Genomic DNA, 15,691 nt, shown 5'->3' with positions numbered 1-15,691 from the left:
TCTGAGAAGCGCGCTGTAAATCATCAGTGGAACTATAAGTTCTTTGAACAAATGCACTGAAAATAGTTTTGTTGTCTGTCACCAAGTTTATGTTTCCACTTAAAAAAAAAAGGGGTTAATATGTATTTACCATCAAGTTGCATAGTTCATCTTGTTTCACACTCAGCAGCCAGGGGAGGTGAGGGTCTGAGAGGATAAACGGACGGGACCTCTGCTGGAGTCAGACGCCTGGTTGACAAGGTCTTTTCCTTGGGCTGTCATCTGCAGGGGTGGTAATGTCACACTGGCCGGCATGGAGAGCCCACCCTGCCCCGTCTCCTCTCTCATCCTGTCCCCATGTCTTTCCCTGCGATCTGGCCTGACACTTGCTTCCAAGTATAAGAGCCACAAGGGGTCTGGCCCAGGACAGGGTTTCTGGGATCAAAGCTTCCACCTTCTGCCAGCAGCTAAAATGCTAACTATTTTCCATCTTTATCCTAATTTCTCCCACGGGCTTTGAATAAATCTGAAACCCAAACCCACAGTAAGCTTTTCCTGTCTTCCACATCCCCTACTCTTCAGTGGGGTCCAAGCAGTTTCTCAGTGGAGTAGTGTTTTCGTGGATTTGCCTGAGGAAAAACCTCCGAGGAGGCCAGGTTTGCCCAGTGAGGATCCTTCTCAGTTTTCACCATGGCTCTAACCACAGAAGCTTCTCTGTCTTACCGAAAACTGCTGTCAGGAAGGAATTCACACTGAGGCTTAAAGGGCCAGCTGAGACTGACGTTAATAATAGCTGACATTTACTGAGAAATGCTACTCAGTACTTTACATTATCTCACTTAATCCTCACAGCAACTATTATCCCCATTTTACAGATGAGGAAGTGGAGAGCTAAATAGTGTGCCCAAGGTCACACAGGTGACCTTTCTAAAGCTGAAAGCTATGTTTTTTAACTATAAAGCTTCTGAGCGGAAGTGTGTGTGTATATGTGGTAAAATACACATAAAATTCGCAACTGTAATTTTAAAGTGTACAGTTCAGTGGCATTCACAATACTGTGTAACCATCACCGCGATCAAGTTCCAGAACTTTTCATCACCCTCCCAAAAAAATCCAATACTTCTCATTCTCCCCTCTTTCCAGCCCTAGGGAACCACTGACCTAATATCTGTCTCTATAGACTTGTCTCTCCTGGATATTTCATGGAAATAGAATCATTATAATACGTGATCTCTTTCACTGAGCATGTTTTCAAGGTTCATCCATGTCGTAAAATGTATCAGTACTTCATTCCTTTCTTTGGCTGAATAAGTATTCCACGGCATAGACTACAGTTTGTTTATCCAATCATCTGTTGATGGGCATCTGTGTGTATTTTAATGGAAAGATCGCCCTTATCCTCAAGGCATGACCCCCTAAGGTGGGAGTTCAGGCATTGCAATCAAACTTCGGATAAAAGAGTTGGGAGCAGGGGCCTTTCTCAGAACTTTCAAGCCACAATTTAGAAATCATTTATTCTGTGATTAGCTCTGTGAGAGTGGCAGTGAAGCAGAGTGTCTAACAGTACGTGTTCCCTGTAGGTGTCAAGGCTTCCAAACAATTTCTGCCCAGTAGAGAGATATTACCCTCCAGGAGGGCACCTAGCAGACTTTTGGAACTGGAGCTTACATTTCAGGCTACCCATCCCCCAATTCACCATGGGCGGAAGTGTGCCGAGAGCGAAGATGTAGGTTTCCACGCAGGGGCTGTTTGCACAAGCATAAAGAAGAAGGGCAATGCCAAAGAATGTTCAAATTCCTGCACAATTGCACTCATCTCACACGCTAGCAAAGTAATGCTCAAAATTCTCCAAGCCAGGCTTCAACAGTACGTGAACCGTGAACTTCCTCATGTTCAAGCTGGATTTAGAAAAGGCAGAGGAACCAGAGATCAAATTGCCAACATCCATTGGATCATCGAAAAAGCAAGAGAGTTCCAGAAAAACATCTACTTCTGCTTTATTGATTATGCCAAAACCCTTTACTGTATAGATCACAACAAACTGTGGCAAATTTTTCAAGAGATGGGAATACCAAACCACCTTACCTGCCTCCTGAGAAATCTGTATGCAGGTCAAGAAGCAACAGTTAGAACTGGACATGGAACAACAGACTGGTTCCAAATTGGGGAAGGAGTACACCAGGCTGTATATTGTCACCCTGCTTATTGACTTATATGCAGAGTACATCATGTGAAATTCTGGGCTGGATGAAGCACAGACTGGAATCAAGATTGCTGGGAGAAATATCAATAACCTCAGATATGCTGATGAAACCACCCTTATGACAGAACGTGAAGAGGAACTAGAGAGCCTCTTGATGAAAGTGAAAGAGGAGAGTGAAAAATCTGACTTAAAACTCAACATTCAAATAACTAAGGTCATGGCATCCGGTCCCATCACTTCATGGCAAATAGATGGGGAAACCATGGAAACAGTGACAGACTTTATTTTCTTGGGCTCCAAAATCACTGCAGAGGGGGATTGCAGCCATGAAATTAAAAAACACTTGCTCCTTGGAAGAAAAGCTATGACCAAGCTAGACAGTATGTTAAAAAGCAGGGACATTACTTTGCCAACAAAGGTCCATCTAGTCAAGGCTATGGTTTTTCCAGTGGTCATGTATGGATGTGAGAGTTGGACTGTGAAGAAAGCTGAGCACCGAAGAATTGATGCTTTTGAACTGTGGTGTTGGAGAAGACTCTTGAGAATCCCTTGGACTTCAAGGAGATCAAACTGGTCAATCCTCAAGGAAATCAGTCCTGAATATTCATTGGAAGGACTAATGCTGAAGCTGAAAATCCAGTACTTTGGCCACCTGATGTGAAGAACTGACTCACTGGAAAAGACCCTGATGCTGGGAAAGATTGAAGGCAGGAGGATAAGGGGATGACAGAGGATGAGATGGTTGGATGGCATCATTGACGGTATGGGCATGAGTTTGAATAAGCTCTAGGAGTTGATGAAGGACAGGGAAGCCTGGCGTGTTGCAGTCCATGGGGTCGTAAAGAGTCGGACATGACTGAGTGACTGAACTGAAAGTGGGGAGGATCTGAGGCAATCTCTCAGATAATTCAATCCCAAAACCAGCCCTTGTGCTGCCTTGGGTTCTCTCCATAATATATATACACACATAGAATTATTCAAATTCTAAAAACAGGTCTTCTCGTAAAGGTAGTTAAATCAGTCCAGTGTGAATACATTTGGCGGGCCCAAGCATTCTTTGTGAGGCTAAGTACTATAGCATTCAGAACAAAGATTCAGAACAAATCAGGTAGACCTGCATTCAAATACTGCCTCTGCTACCATCAGATCTAAGAGATGGCAACTCAGCTTCTTCACCTGTGAACTGGGAACAGTAGCAGCAGTACCAAACTCAGTGGACTCTTACGAGCATACGTGAAGAACACTGCATGGGTTTGGAGAAGCAATTTTTAATGTTATTATTAAAATCACCATCAACATTTACTGAGATTTTGTATATGGAGAGACTAAGGACTGAGACTGCCAACTCTACATTGTTCGATACAATTAAACCATGAGCTCGAATGGCTCAAATGCATCCCATCCTCTGACATTCCTATAGGCTTCATCCAGTTGCTGAATTTGGGGGAGGGTAAAAGAGAACCAGATAAAACTTTCCCATTTGTAGACATTTTTATTTTGGTACCTGCCTGAGTCCCTGGCAGGGTGGACCTGTCCTCTGTGCGGGGCACTGGGGTGGCCCTGCCTGGAGGGGGTGGCTGAGGGATGGGACAAAGGTGTATGTGAACAGTGACAGGTCACAAAGGAAGCCAGGATAAATATGGCTGCACAGGGGGTTTAGGCTGAGAGAGTGGTCACTTCTTTCACTAGGACCACAGTTTCACAGCCTCTCGCAGAGACAAAAAGCCAGAAGCAGAAGTGAGGTGAGGTTGAGGGGAGCCTACCATACCTCTGCAACACCCTTGAAGAGACTCAGCCTGGGGTCCAGGCGCCCTGCAGCATCCTCACGGCAATCACCCACACCCTTACCCCCACCCCTGCCTCTGGGAGGCTCTGTGGGGTGTGGTGGGGTTGGGGGACCTGCCGTGGAGCCATCTGCGTGACACAGGAGACCAAAGCTCCCTCTTCTGCCAAGGAGGCCACGGAAAAGAAGACCCAGGGGCCCGCCTCACCAGAGCAGCTTCTTGTGATCACAGCTAGCCATGAGCCGGGAGTCTCTGCTACCGTATCACACGGCCCAGAGCGGCGCCGGAGCGGGCCTTTTCAACACCACCATGGGCAAACTGCAGCGGCAACTGCACAAGGGTGAGTACGACATATTCAAGTATGCCCCGATCTTCGAGAGCGACTTTATCCAAATCACCAAGAGGGGAGAAGTGATCGACGTGCACAACCGCGTCCGCATGGTGACCGTGGGCATCGCATCCACCAGCCCCCTCCTCCCCCTCCCAGACGTCATGCTACTGGCCCGGCCGGCCACCGGCTGCGACGACCATGCAGGCCGCAGCCAGACCACCAAGGCCAAGAACCGCAAGGCTGCAAAGACCTTAGAGCTCACCAGGCTCCTTCCCTTGAAGTTCGTGAGGATCTCCATTCACGACCGCGAGAAACAACAGCTGCGCCTGAAGTTCGCCACCGGCCGCTCCTGCTACTTGCATCTGTGCCCCCCACTGGACTCTCGGGAAGACCTCTTCACCTATTGGGAGAAGCTCGTCTACCTCCTCCGGCCGCCGGTGGACAGTCAGAGCAGCACCTACGCCATTCCAGCCGGGGATATGATCTGCATGCCCATGTTCGAGGAGGACAGGAGGAGCCCGACAGCCATGGATTTCCAAGGCCGGGGCGATCAGGACCAGGTAAGCGTCAGGAGCCTCCACGCGGGCTCCGAGGTGGCCGGGGCTACCTCTGCAGCTTTTGCGGGCGGGGAGGGCCTCCCACTGGACTTCTACAATCCCTGATCCTGTGCCCAGTGGGGCCATGGCAAACACCAAACCCAGGGAGCTTGATGAAGAGTCAGCAGCAGGGGCGATGATGCAGGTGGCCACAGCAGACGCCACAGAGGGCGATCTGAACATGACCGAGTTCCATGCCTCTGAAGAGCGGAGCATGGCCATTGAAGTCACCGTCACTAAGGGCCCAGAAGGAAACAAAAGCAACATAGCCATGGGAGGCGCTGCCAAAACCTCCCTGAGGACCAGGAAAAGGGCCTTGGCACATGGTGCCAAAAACCTGGAGTACCCTTCCAGCACGTCCACCAGCCTCTCCCCGGAAGCCAGCATGTCTATGGTTGGAGTGGAGGCCACCAGGAAGACCACCAAAGGAAAAGCCTATCAGGAGGATGAGGGGACCCTCATCTCAGCCTTGCCGCAGGAAGACCAGGACAGTGAACAGGAAGACAGGCCCCGGAGAGTGTCCCAGGCCCGCAGGGGAAGAAGGGAGAGGAGGGAACACCGGCAGAAGGAGCGCGCGCTCAGGGGCTCGCGTCCCTGCGGGTCATCTGAAGGCCGCCACAAGACGGTGGGGGACAAGGCGATCCGGAAGACAGCCGGCCGATCCTCAGGCGGCCAGAGAGCCACAAGGGATGACAAAAAGGAGAAAGGCCACGGCAGCCCGGGGGACAGCAAGCGGGGCACTGTGCACAAAGGTGTCAGCCACGCTCCCATCACCAAGGAGTCCAGGACCTCGCACAAATCGGCCAGGAGCTTGTCTACCGGGAGTTCCCTCTCTACCAATAAGAGACTCAGCAGGATCAGCTCTTTCCTGAGGAATGTTCGAGCCAATCTCACTACAAAGACGGTGGCCTTGTCACACGATAAAGATGTGGACATCTTGGCGAAGGCGGTGGAAAGGAAAAGAATGGAGGCCATCATGGAGACGGCAGAGAGTGGCCAGGGGCTGGAAATCGCTGGGAGCGTGACATCTGAGGCCACGGAGACAGTGACCGTTGCAGCTCATCAATAGGACCTAGAGCTGGAAGCTGCAAAGGGGACCAGGGCTCAGGGAAATATCCCTGGCAAGTGTATGCCAGCTTCCTTACTGCGGTTTAAATAAAAGAACCATACAACCTGAGAATGGCCTGCAGCGTTCTCTCTGCATTTCCGGGTCCCGAAGCCCAACCGTGACGTCACAGTGGATTCTGTGATGTCAGCTGAGCTGCAGCCTGAGACTGGTCCAGTCGAGGGCAGCCCCACCTCACACACATGCCCAGTGCCAACAGCAGTGGCCCATCCGGCCTCCACTCCTTTCTGGCTTTGCTGCTCAGGGCCATGGCTGAAAGTCAGACTGTGGCCTGGGAAACTCTCCTTCACCACCTCCCTATCCTTTCTATAAATGTTTATTACGCCTGCAGGTCTGTAAACAAATTGAGAACAGAACTCCCATCCCTTCTGGCTGTTCAGTGGACAGAAATAAGGTGCAGCAGTGTTTGCTGGCAGTCAAAACAGTGAGCGCTCTCATCTAGACTTAGCCATTCCCCTCCCAGGTATATACCCAGGAGGAACACACGTGTTCTAAGAAACTACTATGAGCATGTTTATAGCAAAAGGATTTAATAGCAAAACACTGGAAACAGCCCAAATTTCCATCAACAGGATTAATACTGTAGGATAGGAAAAGGATACTGTGGGATATTCAATAGTGAGAAGTGGAGTTATACACATTATCACTGATCAGCTTCTCATGATTTTTAAAGACATCAAAGAATGGGATGTAATCTACTTACAGAACCATTCAGAAATAAGATCAATGTATTGCATAAGGGGTAGGTTTCATAAAACTGTACCAAAAGTGAGGGAATAGTAAACGCAAAATTCAGGACAGTTTTCTCTAGGGTGGACAGGCTAGATCAAGGAGGTGGGTCCAAGGCTGTCAGTGTTGCTGGGAACTGTTCTGTCTTAAGCAAGACAGTGGGTACACAGGTGTGTTTTTCACATTGTACTATCTCTGAAGTCGGATCACTACAATCACTGCGGCAGTTGTGAAATTATTGCCAATGCCTTTCCCTCATGTTTTCACTTTTATATATGCACAAAAGTGATCTGTCTGAAATGCCTGGTCTCTTCACATTGCATTTATTTAAGGTAAATTACAAGAAGTCTGGTTATTAGAAAAAGAAAGAATGATGTGCCTATTTTACAGATGAGAACACTGAGGCTCGGAGAAGGTAACCTGCTCCAGTCGCACAATAGGATCTTTGCAGAACAGTGATCTACCAGCCCACTTTTTTACGCAAAGTCCTGTCTAAAGTATGGGAAGGAGGCAAGCAAACAAGCCTTAGACAGAACCAGCACGGGAGCCTGAGGCACCAGCATCTTACCACTGTGTTCCAAAACCACAGAGAGGAGCATCGATTTTACCGGATTGGGAAGTGGGGGCCTGGGGACACGCTGTGAATCAGTTTTTGAACTTCAGTAAACCCACAGCTGGCCTTATCTCCACGGCTGTGTCTGGCTCCCAAGCTTCTGGCCTCTGGCGTGACCTGCGTTGCAGCCGTAAACAGGCTCCTGCCTGGAATTCCAGGGTCCACTCCTGAATGGAGCTGCCTCTTTCTGCAATCCAGTCCTTCTGAGCTGCTAATTAAACTCTTGAATGCCAGGCTCAGAAGGGTTTCTCCATACACAAGCTTCAGGGACTTTTTTCTTCCTGGGGTTCCAACACCAAATCCTTAAATCTCATATGAGGGAGATTATTTGTTAGGCGACAGCTTCCTTGTTGACTGGACCTTCAGTCTGTGACTTCCACAGATCGCAGCGTGGGGAGTGGGGAGAGGGGAGGTCTCTTCTGTTTGCGGGGGGATGGTAGGCTCTTGGTGATGGTGGGGCCACCGATGAGAAAGGGAGACAGCCTGAGACCTACACACACGCACTGCGTTCCCCGCCAAAACAAGTTTCCTGACCCCAGCATGAGTCAAGTTTTTCTTAAGAAAGAAAGGACACGCCATGCCAAAGATTAGATACAAGTTGACCCTGTGAGGAAAACAACCTCAGAATCATTAACCCAGGGCTTCTGAGAAGACTAGGAGCAGCTGGAGGGGACAGAATTAATGGTTTACCCTTCACCAGCTTTCCCCTGGACTCAAGGTGGAGAAACTACAAAAAAGATCACATCCACATTCCTTTGATCTTATGATTTCCACACAGGCAAGCGCAGGTAAACACTAGTCTGGAGGAAGAAAACGCAACAAAACCACATTCGTAGCCCTTACCTGTTTATTAGGTTCTTTCACGTACGTGCCCCCTTCCGAAGCCCACATCTCTTCATTTTTCAGATCAGCAAAGTGGAAGTTCAGGAGTATTTAAAGGACTTGTTCAAGGTGGGAGGTAATGGTGCAGAGAGCCAGCTACCTAGGTGCAACAGCTTTCAGGCAACGTGCTACCCCGCTCCCATAGGGAGGTCCAGAGACGGGGAAGGAGGCCAGACAGGCTACAAGGAATTATCACAACTCTGAGCAACAGACACAACGAGAGAGGTGTGTTTGGGGGACAGGATCTATTCAGAAGAGGGGCGCTGGGGCATGGGAAGGAGTTGGGGCTTAGGGCAGGCCTCGCAGGGGCACTGGCAGCTGTGAGGATGAACAGGGCTCTGCCAGGTGGAAGAAGGATGAGGAGCAAAGATAAAGGTGGGGGAGGCTGGGAGAGAGGTGGGCAGACCATCAGGCCACGGGAAAGATTGCAGGCAAAGTACAAAGGCTTGCAATGTCACTTGTGTTGAGCAACCGCAAGTATTTCAGTGCAGCCGGTTGGAGGGCAAGAGAGGAGGGTGGTGAGGCTGGAGAATCGGGCCGCTGGGTCTTGGGGAGTCCTGGGGTACTGTCTGAGTGGCTGAGACTTAGGGGACCACTGAAAAGCCAGTGCCTGGTGAGAGTTACATCTCTCTGGCTCCAGGGTGGAAAGCGGATGGGCAGAGGGCAGTCTGGAGACAGGAAATCCTCCAGGAAGCCATTGCATTCATCCTGGCCAGAGTCGGGGAGCCCCGAACTTGGGGGGGCAGAAGCGGGCAGTGTGGGCAGAAGTGGGCAGGCAGGAGGTGTTGAAGAGACGGAACGGGACAATTTCCTAGCCCACATCCTGAAAGACAGGGAGCTCATGGTGTAAGTCTGGCCCTCATTTAAAGGAAGAGGAACTGACAGGAGTGGAGGTGACTTCCCCCTGTGGCCGCGATCAGTAGAAGGGGTGCCCAGAAGAGAGGCTCATGGGAAAGCAAAGAGTACTGGGTTAAGATAGAAGACAACAGCTTACAGATGGCTACAGGTAAAACATCAGGAGGAGGCAGCCAAGAGGGATGGTGAGGCTTCAGCACTTGGAGACCCTGGAGCCAGGAGACCCCCTAAGGCTTCATCAGGGAAGAGCTGCTCACGAGTGACCTCCTCCCCTGGGCGAAGAGGCACCTCCAGAGAGCCCCTTGTGGCCACTTGCTGGTATTGCAGGCTGGCTCTTGAATGAGGGGAACCAGGACTGAGGCTGAGTCACTGGGACCCTTTCCCTTTGTACAACACAATTAGCCTAATGCCAATCCCAGAGCTGTGAGCTGGAGGAGGTGAGGGGGCCTGGGCAATGAAGGTGTGTCTCATCCAGGCAGCATGGCTCCATGCCCCTGGCAGTGGAGGGGCTCTGCTGTGTGCTTGGTCACCTAGCCATGTCTGACTTTTTGCAACCCGATGGGCTGTAGCCCGCCAGGCTCCTCTGTCCATGAGATTCTCTAACCAAGATTACTGGAGGGTGTTGCCATTCCCTTTCTCCAGGGGATTTTCCCGACCCAAGGATTGAACCCAGGTCTCCCGCACTCCAGGCAGATTCTTTACTGTCTGACCCACCAGGGAAGCCCAAAACACTGGAGAGGGTAGCCTATCCCTTCTCCAGGGGATCTTCCTGACCCAGGAATCAACCCTGGGTCTCCTGCATTGCAGGTGGATTCTTTACCAGCTGAGCTACCAGGGAAGCCCAGTGGAGGGGCAGAGTATGAAATGGCTGAAAGACAGGTCTGAGAGGCTGGGGATTTGGACTCATGGGGACAATGAGTGACCACCAAAAACAGGGGTGGAGTTAGTGTCAGGTCCCCCTGCAGCCTGGAAGTCATTTGAGAAATAATTATTGATCACCTACTGTGGGCAGGATAGGAAATCAGAGACCACAAGTATGTTCACAAAGACACACACACACTTATAAACACAAATCACAGGATGGTAGTGGCCTCAACGTATAGAAAGAGGCTTTATGAGAAACTCCTGTATAGCACAGGGACCTCTACTCAACGTTCTGTGGCGACCTAAAGGGGAAGGACATCAAAAAAGAGGGGATATATGCATATGTATAGGTGATTCACCTCGCTGTACAGCAGAAACTAACACAACATTGTAAAGCAAGTATCAGTTCAGTCACTCAGTCGTGTCTGACTCTTTGCCACCCCATGGACTGCAGCACGCCAAGCTTCCCTGTCCATCACCAACTCCCAGAGCTTGCTCAAACGCATGTCCATCAAGTCGGTGATGCCATCCAACCATCTCATTCTCTCTCATCCCCTTCTCCTCCTGCCTTCCATCTTTCCCAGCATCAGGGCAACTGTACTCCAATAAAATTTTTTTAAAAAAAAGAATGAAAGAAAGAGGCTTCATAGAGAAGGGGAGGACTTAGCAGAGAGATGACAGGCTGAGCACACTGGTGGAGGGAATAGTGTGAAAGAGAGAAAGAATCCTAAAGGAAGTCAGTCCTGAATATTCATGCTGAAGCTGAAATTCCAATACTTTGGCCACCTAATGTGAAGAAACAACTCACTGGAAAAGACCCTGATGCTGGGAAAGATTGAAGGCAGGAGGAGAAGGGGATGACAGAGGATGAGATGGTTGGATGGCATCACCGACTTGATGGCCATGAGTTTGAGCAAGCTCTGGAAGTTGGTGATGGACAGGGAAGCCTGGCGTGCTGCAGTCCATGGGGTCACAAAGAGTCAGACATGACTGAACGATTGAACTGAACTGAGAGAGGAGGACTGAAGAGATGTTCACAGATGACAGACAAGTACAGCGTGCCCAGGGTGTGGTGTGCTTGGGAGAGAGGGTGAGGTGTGGGATGAGGGTGCAGTGGAAAATGAGGCTGGAAATAGAAGTGAGGTCACAGCATAGAGGAGAACCCAGAATGTCGCTCAACCCCTCTGAACCCCATGATATTCATTACTGCAAATGGGACCTGAAGTGCAGGGGTGAGGGCTCTGCAGAGCTGGTTTCTCCAGGAGCAGAAGGGCCATGGAAGCCCAGACTCTCCCCCTTTGCCAGTTCAGAGCATGTGAAATGAATAATGGAAGCCAATGGCTTCCCACACTCTCTCTAGAGGATGTTACCCCCGACAGGTGTGCTGAGGTACTGATACCCCTCCTCCTGGGAGCACGTGGAGGACCGGGCCAGTTGGCTTCAGCCACCAGGAGCCCCACCTGCTACCCCAGTGTGCCATTCCAATGTTGTCATCTTCTACACACGCCATGGCCTGTGAAAGGCTGGGAGACATCTTTCTAGATAAGCACGCACATGTAAGTGATAGAGCTTGAGTGTGGACTGTGAGTGCAGCAGCCAGGAGCTGCTGAGATGTACCCCCTGAGAGCTGGCCTGCTCCCCACAGCTTTGGTTGATGTTCACCATGTCACCCCTCTTTCCTCTTTGCATGGACACTGTCACATTCCCAGGACCCTGCCATAACACAACAGATGCTGGTTCAAGGAGGAATTAGAAAACAGTAACAAATACACTGCTTTTCATAAAACTTCTTATAAAGCGAAATTAGCTTTTTGAAGATCTAGCCTTTGCTTTGAGATCATGTCCTGCCTCCTTGTTTTTTAACATTTTATTTTGAAGTGCAGTTGAGCTTTACACAACATGAGTTTGAATTGCCCAGGTCAACTCAATTTTTTACTGAATACATACTATAGTACAACGCGATCCATAGTTGGTTGAACCCGCAGACATGTGACTGTGGATTCAGAGGGCTGACTGTAAAGTTATATGCAGATTTTCACCTGGAAAGGGAGAGTGGGATTCCTAACCCCTATTGTTCAAGGATCAATTTATAACATTCATACAAAAAAAGTGTGTCATCGTAAGCATTCCACTCGGTGAGGCTTCATAGATGAACAATCCCATGAAACTAGCACCTGGTGAAGAATCAGAGCATCTCCCTAACCCTGGACATGCTACCCTGCAGTCCCTCAAGGGTAACCACTACCCTAGCTTCTAACACCATAGATGAATGTCATCTGCTTTTCAACTTTACATCAGTGGAATCACATACTGTGTACTCTGCATCTGGTTTCCTTCCCTTCACATCATATTTATGAGGTTTGTCCATGACTTTGCTGGCAATCATCCATTTATTTTCACTGCTATATAGTATTCCATTGTGTGACCATAATTTACTCATTCTGTGTTGATTTGAGTTATGATTAGTTTTGAGCTATTGAAAATAGTGCTACTATGAACATTTATATACAGATCTTTTGGTAAGAATATAAACTTCTGTTGGGCATAAACTTAGGAATGGAATTGAATATATGCATATGTTCAGCTTTTGATTATACTGCCAAGCTATTTTCCTTCCAAAATGACTATGAAAATAACAATTTCCACCAGAAATGTATGAAAATCCTGGTTGTTCCATGTCCTTGCCAATATTGGATACTTTTTATTGCTTTCATTTTAGCCATTCAGGTGGGATATAATGCCTTTTATCCCTTTTTCATGATAAAAATATACTTAAAATATATAATATGGTGACCTACAGGAAATGGTAGTTTTGTTGTAATGTCCTTAATAGGTAAAACTCAAAGTTGGCTTACAAATTAATTTTGAAATTTCACACATCTCTGGACTCTTAAAAGTCTTGTTCAGACATTTAAAAGGATTTTTCCCAAAGGATTTTTCATTTTGAGGGGGTTTATTTATTATGTATTTATTTACATTTGGCTGCGCTGGGTCTTCATTGCCACTTGTGGGCTTTCTCTAGTTGCAGCAAGCAGGGCTCCTCTTCACTGTGGTGCAGCTACTCTTCTCATTGTGGTGGCTCCTCGTTGCAGCGCACAGGCTCCAGGGTGTAGGGGCTTCAGTAGTGGTGACCCGTGGGCTCAGAAGTTGCAGTCTGCAGGCTCTAGAGTGCAGGCTCAGTAGTTGTGGTGCACACACTTAGTCGCTCCATGGCATGCGGCATCTTCCTGAACCAGGGCCTGAACCTCTGTCCCATGCATTGGCAGGTGGATTCTTAACCACTGGACCACCAGGGAAGCCCGGGAGTTTGCATTTTTAAACATCTCCCATCATCTCATTCTAGTACCTTTTGTCTTATAACAAACTACCCCAAATCTTTGTGGCTTGAAACAACAGTCATTTTCTTATATCTCATAGATTCTTCTACATGAGGAGTATGGGCAGGGCTCAGCAGGGTGAATCTTCCACTTCTTGTGGTATCAAGTGAGCTTGACAAGTAGTCTGACCATTCACAAGTCTGGTGACTTGAGGGATATGCTGGAAGGCGGGACTCAGCTGAAACTGGTCAATGGGAATGCCTACATGTGGCCTCTCCAGCATGATGGTCTCGGGTAGTCAGATGGCTTCCCTCAGATCAAGTGCCCAAGATACCCAAGTGGAAGCTACTTCTGAACGAGCCTCAGAAACAACCCAGCCTAAATTCTACTACATCCTGTGGTTACAACCAGGTCATAAGGCAGACCAGATTTAAAGGGAGAGCAACTAGACTCCATCTCTTGATAAGGAAATGGGAAGCTCACAGTGAAAAAGGACATGGGGGTGGCAATATCACCGTGGCCCTCTTTGGGAATTAGAGTTTGCCACTCCCACCCCACAAAGTAAAGTAAACCTGCTCCTCAGGCACATCCTGCCTGAGGAGCCCTGAGGCCACTGTGGTGAGACCACCTATCCCCTCCTCTTATGCTCTTCCCCCTGCCCCATTTTCATTTGATTGTCTTACCCCCTGCTCTTCCTTTCCCCTTTCAGTTACTGAAATTCATAAGGACTCCTGCTGGACCTTTTCTAGTCCCTTCCTCCCTATCTCTCTGCACATGTCTTCAAGCTCTTTGGCCTCTGAGGGACAGATTACTGGAGCACCTAGAGCCACAGCAGGTCAAGCCCAGAAGGAGCTTGGCTAATCCCATGCGCACTTTACAGATGAGGAAGTTGAGGCCTAGAGAGGAAAGGGACTTTCCCAAGATCCAACTTCAAGTAAATAGCAGAGTTCTGGCTAGCACAGCACAAAAGATAGCCTACAGTGGGTCTCAAAGAATGGCAACACTTGCTTTCCATTTCGGACTTCCTGAAACTAAAGTCACTGGTTTTCTGTTTCACATTCAGTGCCTTACCATCACAATGTCCTTTTGGCCTCTTGGTTCAGGAGTGAAATCAATGCTGGCAGGTCTCTGTGCCCAGAGAGAGCTGTCCCAGCCCTGGCCTGGGTCTCAGTCTTTAGAGATTAATGGGGAAGGGGGGATCACAGATATAGCATTTCGGGATCCACACAACTAGCCTCCCTCCAACCACCGCCTTGTACTCCAGACATAAGTAGCCCTTTTTGATCCCAAAGTCCAAGAATTCCCTGAATTCAAGAATCAACTAGCAGCCAGTTTTGAAATTTTCTAGGCACCCAGGATCTAACTTAGGCTGATGATGACTGAAGCCAGGCTGAGGATAAATCAGAAATGACATAAAACAAGAAGATTCAACTTTTAAGGCCAGGCCCGAGAGATAGCAACTCTGTTACATTAAAGTCAATTTCCTCTGTTCACTCCAAACAAGAGGAGTCTGGGGCCTGGAGTATGGATTCCAGGCAGGACCACCAGACATCCCATAGCATGTTAGCAGCTGGACATTGAGAGAAGAGCAAGAGCTGGAAAAAAAAGTCGGCGGGGGGGCGGGGGGCGGGGGGGGCGGCTGGCACACTGCTCTGGGTTCTGAATAGTAATGACATGGAGAACAGCCAGCTAGAGACTTTTTGTAACCCACCAGTCCAGTGCTTTTGGCCACAGAGAGCAGCTCTGTGAGTCAGTGAGAAACTGGGAGTGAGAATGGGTGTGCTGTCAGGGAAGTCACCTTAGGCAACACCTAATGACCTAAGCCACTTTAGGTCAACAGTGAGTCACCTCCAAGGTCATCTGTGTGCCTGGAACGGGGGGAGAAATGGTGTCTGTGCAGTATTCTGTCAAGAAGTGTCAATCGCTCAGTTGTGTCTGACTCTTTGCAACCCCATGGCCTGTAGCCCGCCAGGCTCTTCTGTCTATGGAATTCTCCAGGCAAGAATACTGGAGTGAGTTGCCATTTTCTTCTCCAGGGGAACTTCTCAACTCAGGAGTCAAACCCAGGTCTCCCACATTCCAGGCAGATTCTTTAGTGTCTGAACCACCAAGGAAGCCTGTTGAGAAGAAGGATTGATCTAAGCCTTTTAATTGGTACAGCCTGTAACCTCCTTTAGGGAGATGGCCAGTCTTACTGTTTCTGGGTCCCCAGGTACAGCACAGAGCTTGACTCATATGAAGGGCTCCAGGAATGTTTGTTATAAAGATTTACAGTCACCAGTCCATTCATTTATTGTTGTTTTCCAGTCATCCAGTCATGTCCAACTCTTTGCAGCATGCCGGGCTTCTATGTCCATCACCATCTACCAGAGGTTGGTCAAACTCATGTCCATTGAGTCGGTGATGCCATCC

General features: G+C 48.9%; 1 protein-coding gene across 1 annotated transcript; it reads left to right on the top strand.

Moving 5' to 3' along the window:
- The first annotated feature begins 3,845 nt into the window (after positions 1-3,845).
- Positions 3,846-6,070, top strand: GARIN4 (golgi associated RAB2 interactor family member 4). Its single transcript, NM_001099391.3, is given in 2 exon segments — positions 3,846-4,956; positions 4,958-6,070. Coding segments are annotated over 2 exon segments (1,758 nt in total). The 5' UTR covers positions 3,846-4,203; the 3' UTR covers positions 5,963-6,070.
- Positions 6,071-15,691: the final 9,621 nt, after the last annotated feature.

This window comes from Bos taurus, chromosome 16 (genome assembly GCF_002263795.3).
Source record: "Bos taurus isolate L1 Dominette 01449 registration number 42190680 breed Hereford chromosome 16, ARS-UCD2.0, whole genome shotgun sequence".
In the NCBI taxonomy this organism is placed as follows: Eukaryota; Metazoa; Chordata; class Mammalia; order Artiodactyla; family Bovidae; genus Bos; species Bos taurus.
This window is presented reverse-complemented; position numbering and strand designations above follow the sequence as displayed.